Source organism: Mirounga angustirostris, unplaced genomic scaffold (genome assembly GCF_029215605.1).
Source record: "Mirounga angustirostris isolate CCGP_5_RB_7025 unplaced genomic scaffold, mMirAng1.0.hap1 SCAF_14, whole genome shotgun sequence".
NCBI classification, from domain to species: Eukaryota; Metazoa; Chordata; class Mammalia; order Carnivora; family Phocidae; genus Mirounga; species Mirounga angustirostris.
In genome coordinates, this window is record NW_026991722.1 from 37032791 (window position 1) to 37047565 (window position 14775).

The window sequence follows — 14775 nt, forward strand, 5'->3', positions numbered from 1 at the left end:
CATGAGTGTAGATGGAGAAGTGGTAGTATCTTTGTCTTCCGTGCTTTTCCCACTTCTCTGCTTAAAAGGGCCTAAAGGCAAATGGATGGGAAATAATCGCCAAAGGAGAGTATAGGAACCAAACTGGCCTCTAGGTGGTGCTTGAAAGCAGTTTAGGGCAGGCTTGCATCCCGCAGGGTGGGGAGCCCATGGGTTGAGCCTCCGTGACCTGCCATCTCCTGGGCCAAGTCTCCCACACGCTGCCGTCCCATTCTCCAGCCTCGTTGCTTCTAAGGCATTTCTTTTTTTCACCTATTCCTGTGCCTATGAGTTGGTATTCTACTGGTGTGTAGAAATCATCACTGTTGGTCCAAGTCCCCGTCAAACTAGAGGGGGAGAATGCACTGAACCCGAGAGCTTTTGCTCATCCTAGGTCATTTTGCCATGAAGCTTGGAAACATCTGCTTGCTGCTCCCCCAGTTTCCTATCTGCCCAGCCCTGTCTGGTCCAGGTGGAGCAGGCTGGAGCTGCAGGAGCGAGGCTTCTGTGTGCCTGCAAGTGCAATCTTTCCTAAGGGAATGGCTTACCTTTTTTTTTTTTTTTTTTTTTGGTAAAGTTTTTAAAAAGGTATCACAGCTGCTACATTTGATATCAGATACTAATCTTTAATTCCTGTTAAAACATTTGCCATCCATTGACCCCCCCCTTGTCAATCATAATAAAATGTGGGTAGATGCGGGATTCCACATAAATAGCCTATTCACACACACATGCTCACTCGGAAGGAAACCTTAGCATAAAAATGTAAGAATCTGTAAATCCAGTCCTTTTAACATATACTTTTTTTTATTAAATATGTAAAAAGATAAACGCAAGTCAAGTTATTCACATATTCAGAGACAAAAAAACTATTCTACCATGCGACAATAGGGTAATGTAAAATGAATGTGATACATCTGAATAAGACTTTTTCATCTATGATGTCATTACTTATCTCTATTTATAATTAACAATACATATGTTTACATTCCTTTCAGTTTACATTGAATATATAACAAAAGCTTTATGGTGTACTATTTAGTAAAAGTAATCTGAATGCATATCAAACCTTAACAGAATAATGGAAATACTCACCAGGGAAGGGAGGAGTTCTTGGTTCCCTTCTGGAGTTTACTTCTCTCTGCTCAACAAGCTGTTTGTCATTGTCTTTCCTTTTTATGCTTTTCTGCTTAGAAAGAAGACGGGCCCTCTCTGTGCCCCCTGCTTCAATCACTTCCTATCTGACCCGAGCAGGGGAAGTGCTGTCACCAGCCATGGCCGCGGGGCTAACAATGAAGTCTGGCTTTAGAGGGCGGGCGAGCCCACAACAGGATGCTTCTCCGCCCAGATGGGAGGACGACAGGGTACAGCCCTCGGGGAGAGGAGCAGCCCCGGGAAAGGAGGTGGTCTGCACCGAAGCTGGGGTGCAGCCGAAGATGACGGAGAACCCTAGCTGTTCAAGATTCCCCAAAGCATCGGTGATGTCACATGTGACCCAGCACGACGGAAGAGGGGTCAGATGCGGACAGAAGGAGGAACATGGAGCTCTTCGCTAAATCCGTGAATCGCTGGCGCTAAGACTCGGGGATGGAGAATCAGGTATGACCACCGGGGCAATAGGTTTTCATAGCTGACAAGGCTGGGGCTTTGGGGGCGAGACAGAGCGGCTGGTGCCCGTGAGGCTTAGGCAACTTGCGCTGCCATCCCCCCCACCCCCAGGCCGCCCTCCACCTGGCACTGGGTGTTCCTGAGTGGGCCCTGCCGAGGAACCCCCCACAGATCATCCGCGTGGAATTATTCATTGTGCCTCTTTACAAGAGCTATTCTTCCAAAAGGAAGGTCCGTACAGATGGCTGGGAGGGAGCCCACCGCTGAGCACGAGGCCGAGCATAGCACAACAACTCTCCGTGCGCAAGTGCGGGAGGATGTCACTGCCGGGAGCCAGAGAGAGAGGGGTCACCGCCGTGCAGAGCAGGCGCGAGAGAGAAGAAAGGGAAACCGAACACCACCGAATGTCTGTCCAGTTACGCACAGCGTGTTGGAATAACCTCAAAAATACAAGCCATCTTGTTCACCTGTAACTCAAATGCCACTTTGCTGCAAAAGATTTTGAGAAGACTTCTTTTGGTGGAAAGCTCCGATGCTAGAATTGAGAATTAGTATTTCATCAGTTAATAAAGAAATGTCAAAGCTTTAGGATACATATTTCAGAAATTTATTTGAAGCTTTTCAGTTAAGAGGCAAGTGGGGCGGGCACACTTGTTGGTTGTTGTTGCTGCACCTGCTAAGTTAGGTAACCAAGTGAAATGAATGATCCAGGAAGGGATACCATCTGTCAAAGGAATAAAAGAGGCAAAGATTTGGAAAGATACTAAGAAAATGTGCAAATATTAGTTAAAAAAATAAGGAATGCTTTTAATTCATTGATGTTTCCTCTATTTATGAATTGCCACGGTTATCGAAGGTCAATGACAAGGAGGGCCGTAGTATTAACGAGGGGAAATTCCTTATTCCAGAAGGTACGGGGAGTCAGGGATTTTTTTCTGTGCTGTCATTCCAGTGTCAACACCAGACTTCAGAATCAGGAGTCTCCCTTGGAATGATGCTCCTAGTAAGAAGGTCTTCACTTGCAGCGAGCGTGCAGCACGACGCAGAGCCCTGCCCCTCAGGGCCGCACACCCTGAAGTCATTCTGGAGGAGGAGTCCCCTAGTGCGGAGGACAGGCTTTGGGCTGAAAGCCAGAGAGAGGCAGGAGGACCTGCACCGATGCAGACCCCCTCTGGACTGTAGGTAATTGATGACAGCTTGTGGGGATTGTGGCTGCCCACCAAAGAGGACCCTGAGAGAGAGGAGAGCATGAGAACCTGGGTGGGGGGGGGGAGGGGAGGGACAAGCAGGCGAAGGGGAGATGGTGTTGTCCTTGACTGAATGTCTTTCGAAGCTAACTGCAGCTGTCTACCATGCTCAGGGAGAAATACTGCTGGGCCCTGAAGTCCTAGTTTTGATTCCATTTTTTTTTTTCCCTATAAAACAAGTCACTGTCCTTATGGCTTTCATATCAAGTATCTCTTTCCCTTTGTTCCAATTTGACCAAATTTACCTTCAGAGGTTAGACTTGCAAACATCAAAGCACCACGAATGTCTGACATCTAGTGACGCTGGCTGAGAAATGCCAATGTAAATACCATGTATCGAATTACCATTGTTTCACACCAGGATAAAAGGGGGGGGGTTGTTCTGGAAAGAAATGAAGAGAGCAGAATCAATCTCAAGCAGCCAAGTGGTGAAGTAGAAGGGACGCGACCCTGTGATCTCTCAGGTAGGCCGCCCGACGGCCGGCTGCTAATGGGTCTTGGCAGAGGACATGGGAACCGAGCGCGGTGGCTGGCGGATGCAACAGTGCGTTGATGTTAACGGCAGACTGGGAACGACTGGTTTCGGCTGAGCTCGAGGCCACACGTCTCTCCAGCAGAAAAGGTCCCACGCACAGCTGACGGCGCGAGCGGCCAGGACGCTTCAGTACTCTTCCGGCTGCTGGGGCTGCCGGTCGTGGACTTGCTCCTCAGCCTCGGGCTCCTCCGGGTGGCCCTCCTGCAGGACAGGCGGAGAGGTTTCAGCTGGAGCTAGGTACTGGGGGGGAGGCCCCGCAGCGTCCCGCACGGGCCAGGGCGTCCCCGCTCCCACGAGCCCATGCACGGACCCACCTATTAGATGGAGCACCCATCTAACAGTTTTCAATGAGTTTCACTGAGGAGTCAAGGAAGTCAAGAAGGTAAGGTGCCTAGAATATTGTTCGGTTCATAATACCTAGTGTGAGCTGCAATTATTATTTCTTGGTGGGAGAGCTCTTTGAAATATATTCTAGAAGTGAAAAGGTTTTAAAAAGTAACCTTTTCTGTGACAACAGTCGAAAGGAACATCACACTGAAGATCCTAGTTCAAATCTAGTGCTGTCCCTTACCGGCTCGGTGTCCAGAGGCAGATTTAGTAACGGTTAGCTCTCCCCATGCCCAGGACCCCCCCCGCTGATGTGCCAAGGCCCAATATCCTCCCCTCTGCCCCCACTATGCTGTCCTTGGGGGCCCCCCCACTCCTTCATGACTTAACCACATTGGATTTTGGCCTCAGAATGTCCCCCCGGCTCCCCCTCTGCCAACTCATCCCCAGGCCCTCACTGCAGCATCCTACTGCTTTGTGTGCAGGATGAGGGTGGTCCTTGGTGCCCAAAGGTTAGTGCCTCAACTGCGAGTGGCCTTCCTGTGGGAGGAGGGGAGTATTTCTTGTGGGGATAGTATGAGACCGGGAAAGTCATGGGCCTCTTCCAGTAAGTGTTCTCCCTCTTGTCTGGGGGCAGAAAAAGAAATCGAGTGGTCCTGGGAACTCCCCGGCGTCTGTTCTGCCCCACGTTCCCTCCTGCTGCCACTCTCCCTGCCTGCACCCCAGCATCCACTACTCCGCTCGGCTTCACGTCCTGGTTCGGCTTTCGTCGGGTTATGCGCCGCAGTCCTGAGTGGATGCAGGCATGGGTGTGTACGCACACGAGCCCCCTGGCTGGCTACCCAGCTGCCCCTCGAGCCAGGCTCCCACCCCCTCCAAGGGTCTTATCCATCATCCTAACTCTCTACTGCTAGCAGGATGCCTTCCTTTCCTACTGCTCTTTCCTTACTTGGTTAGTGCATGTTAGGGTGCATGGGAGATCTCAGAACTGAGGGTCTGTTCTGACATTTTACAGAAACTCGGGAGTTAACCGTGGGATAATGGGGTTAACCCAGGACTGAAAGTCAAACCCATAGATTCAAACACCCGTGGGCCTGTAACAAGCTGTGGGACCAGGAACCCATGAGATCAGACCTCACCCCCAGTCTCCCTTTCCTCCTTGTCGAGCTAGGGGGCTCTGTGATGTCATCCGCCTGCAGGAACTGTGGACCCCAGACCACTCTTACTAGGCTGAAGAGCAAACCTCCCAGTTTACCAAGGGATTGCTACTGTTAAGGGTGCACGATAAGGCGGGGTGAAGGTCTGCAGGACATATCTGGAATGCTGAGGTGGTTATACTACATATCACAGCCAAGTGCTCCCAGCTCACACCGTGTTGTGCAAGCTCACAAGAAGAAAAATTTTCTTATGCCCCATATAGGAAGGAAGAACTTAAACTTACACATGTAAGTAGGAGGCCAGGCAGAACCTATGCCAGACAAGGCCCTGGAGTACTAAATTCTAGTATTTGCATATCAATCCATCACATCTTTCTGAAGGTTTAGCTGGGAAGCAAGCCTGTTAAGAGTTCCTCATTCTCAAGATAATCCTTCGAAAGAGAAGCAAGCTGGAAGCCCGTATGAAGAAGGCTCTTGCCTATCATAGGAGGAAAATGGAGGCAAAGGAAGGAGGAAGGGTCACCGCGGAGCTCCCATGGCTCCCGACTTCCTAGAAGGAGGTGCCCCCGCTCACACTGTCCCCATTGGGCTCTTCTTTCCTCAGGGCTGTGCTCACCCGGTTTCCTCGGCCTGAACAGTCCTCTCCCTGCCTGAGCCCTGTCACTGCTGTTCTTCCCGGTCATTCTTCAACTCCAACCCAAATGTCCTCTTCTCGGTGAAGTTTTTGCTTGTCACTCCTGGCTGTCTTTCTGTGCTCACCACATGTGTCATACCTGACCTGGTCTCGTTCATGGTCCCTCGCTGAGGCAGTGGCTCTGTCCCCTTTCTGTACACCCAGGGTTCGTCCAATGACAGAAACACAGGCTCTTCCCCAGGGCTCTTGGTTGAGCAGGGAAGAATCTTTAGGTCACTCAACAGTGACTTTTGTGACAGTACCTCAAGAATTAAGTGCCTGTTTATACAAGCAGGCGCACCTCAGCTGACAGATGGACAAGGCAGCAGCTAAGCAATGACTAAGTCCAGATACCTGTGGCCCCGAAGGGAAAAGATCCCGAGAATGATAAAGAGGGGCACAAGACAGCGGTCTGGTGATCTGCTTTGGAAACTTCCATTAGGTTTCTACAACCGTGAACTGAACTGCCCCTGTTTACTTCTGTACGCAAACTCCCATCTGGATTTCTACATCTTCCAAACATTCTATTCTAGGATTGTTTGACTCCAAGAATCAAAGACCAGCCATCACCAAATAAAGCCTTAGACAAGAAGCCTCTCCGGCAAATACGTGCCCCTGAAATGGCAACGTAGGGTGCATCTGTGTTTAACCCAAGAACAGGCACCAGGCGGAATCCCCCAAAGTCACACTCAGAAGGCAGGAGCTCTCTCCCAGGGCCGGCCCTGCCTACCGTGAGCCAGAACTCAGGGGCCTGTGTCAACCCTGAACTTGGAGGTCACCTGAGCAGGCCCCTGCCCAAGGACTCCCTCTCGGGACCAGACCTGGCTTAGGTGGCTGTCGGGAGGATTCTCCTCCCGCCGACAGCACAGGGCTGGGACGCTCTGCCGCTGCTCACTGCCTTCCTCCTGTCAGTGGGCCTGGTCCTTCAGACTCGTGGCACCGTGGAGACCACGCTGGGTTTAGCCTCCAACAAGCTTGTGAGGAGAATAACCGTAACTCACGTAGTACTTGACAGAGTACCAAGCACTCGGGCTGGTGCAGGCACACTAGAAATCCGTCAGTTTCTGCCATCAGATCTGAAAACACTGAGAACTGTATTTAGTGAAGCCATCACTGCCTCTGGGACCCGGACAGGAAGCTTCTCAGCACTTCAAGATCTACAGTCTGAGCCCATGATTAACTGAGAAAGAAGCTTAAAAAAAAAAAAAAACTGTGCTGGGGAGGGGGAATGAAAACTGTGGTGGAGAGTCCTCAAACCATGGGCCGTTTTAGAAAATCTCATCCCTAGGATTTCAAATCTTACAGGGAGTAAACATTTGTCTGGTATTGGGCTGGAATAAGTCATAAAGTAAACTTGCCGGTGACTTGTTCCCGTTCCGTCAAAGTACAAACACATGCAACCCCCCCCCCCCCCCCCCCCCCCCCCCCCGCCCAGAGCCCTGGGAATGGCCCCAGGCCTCCAGGTCCAACAGACTCAGACCTTCTACCAGCTTCAGCCTGGCCTAGGGAAGAGCTGGAAACCCCAGCCCCCTCTTTCCCACCTTCCACAGGCGGGGCTCTCTGGCAGGCTCCCACTCCTGCCTTGCTGCTGGGGCCCCGCACTCCCTGCACAGGCAGATTTGGGGGTACCTGACTTCGTCTCTACCATTTATCCCCCCCTTCCCTTTCTGTCCTTGATTCCCTGCCTTCCTTCACCAGGACAGAATCCACATCCTGGGGTCCCCCCTCCCACCCCCTCTCCCTTACACTCCTGACGAGCAAGCCCTGATAGCCAGGTCCTACCCGTAGAGGAGGCCGCTGCCTTTTTTTTTTTTAATTTTTATTTTTTAAGATTTAAGTAATCTCTATATCCAACATGGGACTTGAACTCATGACCCTGAGATCAAGAGTTGCATGCTCTTCCGACTGAGCCAGCCAGATAGCCCCAGAGGAGCCCTTCTAAAAATATTTTGTTGCATAGTGCTGGTCTGCACTGGCAAGGAGTAACCAAGACAACCAGCGATGAAATAAAAACAGGCAGTTGAGGGGGGCTTATGGGGATGGGAAAAACACCTAGGCGAATTCTTCCTCTAACCATACTGTGATCTGTCATGAAGAATCCTCATACACATTCTTGTTGCTCAGCTGCTCAGAGCCGAAAACCACTTGATATCTGGCTGCATCAACCTGTTTTTCTCAATCAGTCTTCCTACTTTCCCCCCACCCCCATCCACTCATCTCTTCCCAGATTACTTCACGAACGCCCAGCCCACAAGCATGGGTCAGCGAATTGGATGATAATGATACTTACTCCTCTGGGAATAACAAATGCACTGGCTGAGCCCCAATTCTCAGCAGTTGAAGGCGCACTGATCACTGCACCCTGGCCAAGAGCATCGCTTCAGAACGCAGGAGTCAAGGGCTCTCACTTACGTGTTCTTCCGAAGCATAGAGGACTTCCATTAGTCGCTGCACGAGGTCATCATTTTCCTGCCCGTGTTCTTGGCAGAGTAGCTCAATCTCTCTCAGTTTGCCAAAGTAGAAATCTCTCTCCTTTTCCACACCTTCGAGGGCAAGTTTTAATGAATGTACCTGCAAGGGAGTGAGGGTAGAAGGAAAAAAAAAAACCCAAAAAACAGTATAAGAAACACGACCAACTACGCCTGCCTCTAAAGACCCGAAACATGAAACGAGTTGTGCAATGGAGCTCGCGCCTGGGCCACACGTCCGACTTCAACAGCACTCCGGTCATCCCCTCTGCCAGCTGAGTGTTCATAACCACTGTGGGATGGATCGTTCTGCCCGACACGGTTGCATCCGGGCTCCGAGCGAGTTTTCCTCCTCTCCTGCTAACACGGGCCAGAGCACATCCTTCTACCCCGTTCATCCTCTGCAGGGAGGGGGGGGGGGGTGGCAGACGAGAGAGGCCGCCACTGTGCTTACTCTAGATGTATTTTGAGGACCCTCCTTTCTTCAGGGAACCTGCAGGAAGAGCCACCCTTCGTTCTGGATCCCTTCCTAAATGTCCCGAAGCCACCATAGACAAACGCTTTCTACTGAGAAACTGGGTCTCAGCTACAAGGACAACTGGGTGGGACGGAGAGCCCGGCTGCGTGGATTGGTCTTAACTCGTCTGGTTCTGGCTCTGGGGACACTGTAGGGAGTGCAGGGGGAAGAGCACGATACGGAAGCCCCATTCCCTCAGCAAAACAGCCCTTCATTCCCCTTTTCTCCCCTGGAGGCTGGTTCCACAACCTTCGAGGGCTGTGCGGCCTCTCACACTGATGACAGAGATGGTGTGGGGAAGGGGGAAGCACTACCACCTGGGCTGAAGCGACACTGACCTGGCCTCAAATCCCAAATGGGCACAGCAGCTACACACAGGCCCAAACCTTCACCCTGTTCCTGCTGAGAATCCTCCCCCTCCCTTTTTTTTCTAACCCCTGCGCATTTAGATTTATGCAGACAATATACTTTAGGAGGCGAATTACATCTTTCGTGGTCCTCCTCAGGTCAAATCTCTCATTCAGTGTACTGAAATCACCTTAACACAATTTCCAAAAATTACCTTTGGAAAGGGAAATTTTCTTCTCTAATAATGCTGGGCCTTTGTACATGCTATTTATCTGCCTGGAATTACTGATCCATTCGAACACACACCGAGCACATGCAGTGTCCATCCCCTTCCTGCATACCTGGCCTAAGACTCAGGGATAGGGCCCCAGAGAGTTCACCTCGCAGACCCCCTCCCATTGCTGCTCACAAGGCAGCTGAGCCTCATTCACTAGTTTTCACTCTCATTTCTGATGATATGATGGTTGGGTTATTTATTAAAAAAAAAAAAAAAAAGAAGGCATCCAGCAGCCTTAAGTATAGGAAAAAGAAAACTTCCCTTATTCTAGAAATCCTTCCTTGTTTTAAAACCAACCCACCCCCTCCCGAGGCTTGGCCACAGAGTTCCTCAGAAGCCTGTGTTGGTGCCTGTAGACAGATCTGTGGCACTTGAGGTGTCTGGGCCTGCGAGCTCTCCCTGGATGAGGCAAGAAGGGTCTCTGGAAGCATTCAACCCATGGAAACTAGGTTTGCTGCCTCTCGAGAGCACTCTGGTCTGTACAACATACAAAGGGCTGAGGCTTCTGTAGAAATATCCAGCCCAGGTTGGCCCCTCTGGTATTCCAGATGCACCAGGTAATGGATGCGCAGCTAAAAACCATCAGGGGCTGAAGCGTATGAGGATAGATCAACTGGCAAAGGAAAGTCCCCTTTCACAGGCCCACTCATGAAGACCGACACCACGCTGCACCCTCAGGTATCGCTGCAGAAGCCAGAGTGGCGGAGGGGACACTGGGGATGGACCTTCGAGTAAGTCAAGAGGAAGAGACAAGAAGGGCAAGTTCTCCTCTCTCAATTATCCCCCCTCCCTCTCAGCATCCGCATACCGTGGGTCCTCACAGCCCTGCTGCCCAAGCCAACCAATGCCCACTCTCCAGCCCCCAGAGGCCCCTGGGCACAGCGCTGACTCCTCCCAACTGCCTGCTTGCTAACCCACTCTCCACATACAGCCCTCATGATTTTAGTTATGTTGCCTTCTCCCGTTAAGATAGAGCAGGGGTGGGGGGAGAGGGGGAGAGAATCTTAAGCAGGCTCCACGCCCAGAAGGAAGCCCAATGCAGGGCTCTATCTAACAACCCTGAGATCATGACCTGAGCTGAAATCAAGAGTCGGATGCTTTACTGACTGAGCCACCCAGGAGCCCCTCCCCTCTCTTTTGATTCATTTCTATCACTGGAATTGCCTATCACAGTGGTACTTTTATAGTATGTCATGGGAGACCGCCTGAATAGAGGCAGGAGGCCAAGTAAATGAGAATTCTTCAAGTTCATGGCACTCATCGCTTCCTCTATTATGACTAATTCACTCTTCAGCCTAGGCATTTCCCCCCAGCCCTTTCTCGTCCCGGAGTCCTCCGTCCCAGCACAGTCATGCCTCTGTGGCTGCCCACCAGCATCAGCCGGCCACCCCGCAGGCTGCCAGGACAGAAAACGGAGGGAGCGAGAACACAGAAGCACGGCTATGGATCTGGGGTAAGTGCTCAGTGAACAGCTGAATGAACACTCACAATTTAGGGTGTGTGACCTTCCCTCTGCGGGACCAGGTCGGGGGGAGGGAGGCGAACAGACACAACCCTCCTTGATGTGCATGGAGGCAGGCGGGGGAGTGAAGCCCTTTGGAAGTAATAAAGGAATTTTAAGACCATTGGAAAGCTCTTCTCGCTCTTCTCCCTCTCCCCTCTAGAGTGACATTTTTGGATGGCAGGACGTGGGCTGGGTTCCCTGGGGATGGGAGGCTCTTTGCGTAACTAGACAGCTAATGGGAGCACGGAGCCAGCCCCAAGGAGAGGAAGGGGGTCCGGCTGGCTAAGGCGAATGGGAGAGGGGCAGGAAGGATCTTGAGGTTTCTGTGTGGTTACACTTTGGGTTGGAAGGTTGGAAACTTGGGTGTGGTAGAGGGAGACCACGGGGCGGAGAGAGATCGTGACAGAACAAGAGATAATAAAGATATCGAAAGAACTTGGGTTCCTAAGGAGAAAGGGTTATAGTCTAAAGTGTCACAGACCCACGCCTGATTCTCTCTAAGTCTACTCGGATTTGCTCAGAGCCTTGGGCATGTGGCCCACAGCTCATTATGGCTGTCCCATCGACCTTCTGAGAAGAACCTGTTACTGGAAATTCCATATGGGCTCAAACTGAGAATCGGCAGGTAGTTGGAACATTCCACAGTTTCTAAATCAAAGTCCTACCCACTGGATGACTTCAGGTTTCATCGTTTTCATTCAAGTGATCAGAATTGTAAAGAAACACCCTAGCTAAGCAACTGCCTGCTTTTAAACTTGACTCCTGATTGCAAATATACAATTATCTCAAAAACTGTTTCCAGACTCTTGTGGGCTCATCAGGAATCAGATTAATCACCGGGAATGGCCCGGCCACTTGGCTGGGAAGAGCCTAAGAATGGTGAATGAAAGCCCCTCTCCCAGTGGTGGGAGCAGCTGGGACAAAGGGCTCTTCTCAACTCAGGGTCAGGGGGGTGGCTTCTGCAGTGGGCCTCATGCTACCAATCATTTTATTACCTTTAAACTACATATAATCTTAGGCAAAAATACCTATTGTCAGGTAGACAGCATACCTAGTTTTATATTGAAATTGCAATGAGAGCTATATTTAGACAAAAAAGAACATTTTTCAAACACAACTGTGGCCTTTCTGACGCCCCAGTATTGGGTTCGGTGCTCCTGTGACATCAAACTTCTGTGGTGGGAAGTGTTAGGTGTTCACTTTGCTGGCATAATCGTCTACCCCGGATAACTGCTCTAAGTCCTCCAAGGGAAGGGAAGGTCTGAGGTCTCTCTCTCACTACCATTATGTTTTCAGCACTGAGCATGGGGCCTGTCCCATAGAATAGGCTTGACAAATAGCTGCTGACGTAAAGGAAGGAGGAAGAGAGACTAACCCTAACTCCAGTGCTGAATGGTATCTAGACTGGCCAGAAGTGGGCACAGAGGCCGTGGTCTAGCCTGGAGCTTGTGATCGGTCCTGCAGTGTGGGTGGTAGGGCGGGGGTGGGGAGTGAGACGTTGGCCTACGAACCTGCATTTACCTGGGGCTGAGTCCTCTGTCCTTCTGTCTTAATGTATAGCTGTGATTTCTGACTAACATCTTTTTTTTAAATTTTTTACAGATTTTATTTATTTATTTGACAGAGAGAGACATCGAGAGAGGGAACACAAGCAGAGGGAGTGGGGGAGGGAGAAGCAGGCTTCCCGCGGAGCAGGGAGCCCGATGCGGGGCTCGATCCCAGGACCCTGAGATCATGACCTGCACCGAAGGCAGTTGCTTAACCGACTGAGCCACCCTGGCGCCCCCTAACATCTTTTATTCCTAGTGGGCCACTGATTTTATCTGCCTGAACAATTTCTTCAATCCCTACTTGCTTGAAACCATTGTCCCCCTCCAACCTTACCTCAGGCCTATAGACGTTTTCTCCCTCCTCCCACCCCCCTCAGAGACCGGGCCAGGGCTGATGAGTTACCTGTTCATTAAGCTGTATGACCTGTGTTTCTAAATCTTTATCAGATTTGGATGCTGAGCTGCTGGACGAAGCCCTTTTGGCTGATGAGGGACGAGAAGGTGTGGATCCCGGCTTAGATGCTGGACTTGATTTAGCCGCACCTGAAAGTAACCAGAATAGATTATAAATATTGGCAACATTAAGGATGCTTTTTAGATCTATTGCAAATGTATGATATAAAAGGAATTTACTAAAAAGTATATAGAAGGTACCTCCAATGACCTCCTCCGATCACAGAACTAGCATACATACACTTAGAAAAAGTACACACAGGGGCGCCTGGGTGGCTCAGTCGGTTAAGCGTCTGCCTTCTGCTCACGTCATGATCCCAGGGTGCTGGGATGAGCCCCGCATTGGGCTCCCTGCTCAGTGGGGAGCCTGCTTCTCCCTCTGCCTCTCCCCGCCCCGCCCATCTCTCTCTCTCGCTAATAAATAAAATCTTAAAAAAAAAAAAAAAGTGCACACAGTACAATGACAGGGTCCACTTGGGCAACTTATTTAATCTTTCTGAGCACTTTTTTCTCTCAGTATGGATTAAGTTGTCCTTTCTCCCTCTAGAGAGATAAGAACAACATAGAGATTTTAAGATTATTATTTTTTTTTTTTAGAGGAAAGGTTCTTAGATAACCTCGAAGCATCACCATAATTGAGTTTCTAATTAACAAGAAAAAAGAGATTATAAATTAATACTTTAGGAAAAAACATCAGTACAAGGGCATATTTTTTCCTCGTTTCCTAGGTTTAGCCACTGACAGCGCCTGGGAGCAATGACCTCTCCAGAGCAGCGCGTGCTCCTATTACCCACGTCCTGGTTTTGAATTTTCCTCGGCACTGAGAGAGCTTCTTGAGAGGTGACGGATTCCAAGGGAGGGGCAGGGAAGGAACAGGGTGGGACGCCTTGCATCAAGAAGCAAGGATGCGCTTAACGGTCTAACGTGAACAGCATGGACCAGTGTGAATGTGCCTCCGACTCAGCCACACTTGGGGCAGTTTTATGTATCAAAAGAATAATGGCTCTAATGGACTGTAATGCATTGAATAAATAAAAATCTAGTCGATAATGATGAAGGGAGGGAGGGAGGATATGAAGATCTTTATAGAACACGGACTGCTAGCAAATGCATAAGAAATGTTAGTACTGGAAAAATCACAATTTTGTAACAAAGGTAACTGATCCAGGAAAGGCTCACTGACTCTGAAACATTAAGTGAGAAGTTTTGGGGGAACAAGCCATTCACGCATGCCAAGATACTGGCCTAAAATTTACTTACTGTCACGGAAAAAAAGATATGCCTTTACAATGGGGAGGTCTGGGCTCAGCACCTTCCTTAATCAAGTGATTCAACAGCACCACTAATAATGATCGAAACTGGGGGGGGGGGGAGGGAAGGTCACTGATGTCAGGTCAGATCTTGCCCACCAGCTCAGCTCCTAATAGGCACTCACAATCTAGAACACGACACAGACACGGGAAGTGGCCTCTGCAGCCCGAACTATGCAATGAGTGTGCAGTTACACACTTCGTGGATTAAAAAACGCAGGGTCATTACTGGGGGGCCAGCCAGTCTCCACCACGTGGCAGCTCAGCCTGGTGGAGGTGCTCCGCCCAGTCCCCCACCATGCTCCCGCCCCCTCTGCTCCTCCAGAAGGCCCTCGGAGCACAAGGAACCAGCGTCCCTCACCTTGGTGTAACTCCAGTACTTAGCCCCACGCCTGGCTGAGTGTACATTTAGTGAAGGTACAAATGTTGAAATAAACACACGAACAAGCAAATACAACTTGGGTTCTGTGGTTTCCAGTTTCACAGTTTATCAGTGCCGATGGCTCAGAAAGAGGCAGGGGCTAATGAAGCCAAGCGTGCTGACAGTAGTTACAAGTTTCAACCGATCTCCTAATTATAAAGTAGCCAACAGGAAGAGTCCAGGTGCCTGGAGTCCTTGGTTATAAATGCAAAATCAGACACCCCCTCAAGAAGCACTGGCAATATCGTACCCTTTAAAATCTGTTACAAGGGAAAAAGAGAATTTTCTTCTAAAAATTTCTAGGAAAAGGCCTACTATATTTTAAAATGGAAATCAAATTGGGAATTGACTTAAAACAGTTC

General features: G+C 50.1%; 1 protein-coding gene and 1 long non-coding RNA gene across 3 annotated transcripts in view; one reads left to right on the top strand and one right to left on the bottom strand.

The window, feature by feature from the left end:
- Positions 1-2217: 2217 nt before the first annotated feature.
- The window catches only part of MAPRE2 (microtubule associated protein RP/EB family member 2), a 151935-nt gene continuing 139377 nt past the window's right edge, over positions 2218-14775 (bottom strand). For both annotated transcript variants that reach the window (XM_045886853.3, XM_045886851.3), the window contains 3 exons: positions 12633-12772; positions 7978-8136; positions 2218-3609 (listed from right to left, as the gene is read on the bottom strand). In XM_045886853.3, the coding sequence (XP_045742809.1) occupies positions 3535-3609; positions 7978-8136; positions 12633-12772 (374 nt within the window). In that variant the 3' untranslated portion in view covers positions 2218-3534. The remainder of the gene's footprint in view (positions 3610-7977; positions 8137-12632; positions 12773-14775) is intronic.
- Positions 10324-13522, top strand: LOC135362495 (uncharacterized). Its single transcript, XR_010407261.1, has 2 exons — positions 10324-10628; positions 13411-13522. It is a non-coding gene; the product is annotated as an uncharacterized LOC135362495 (long non-coding RNA).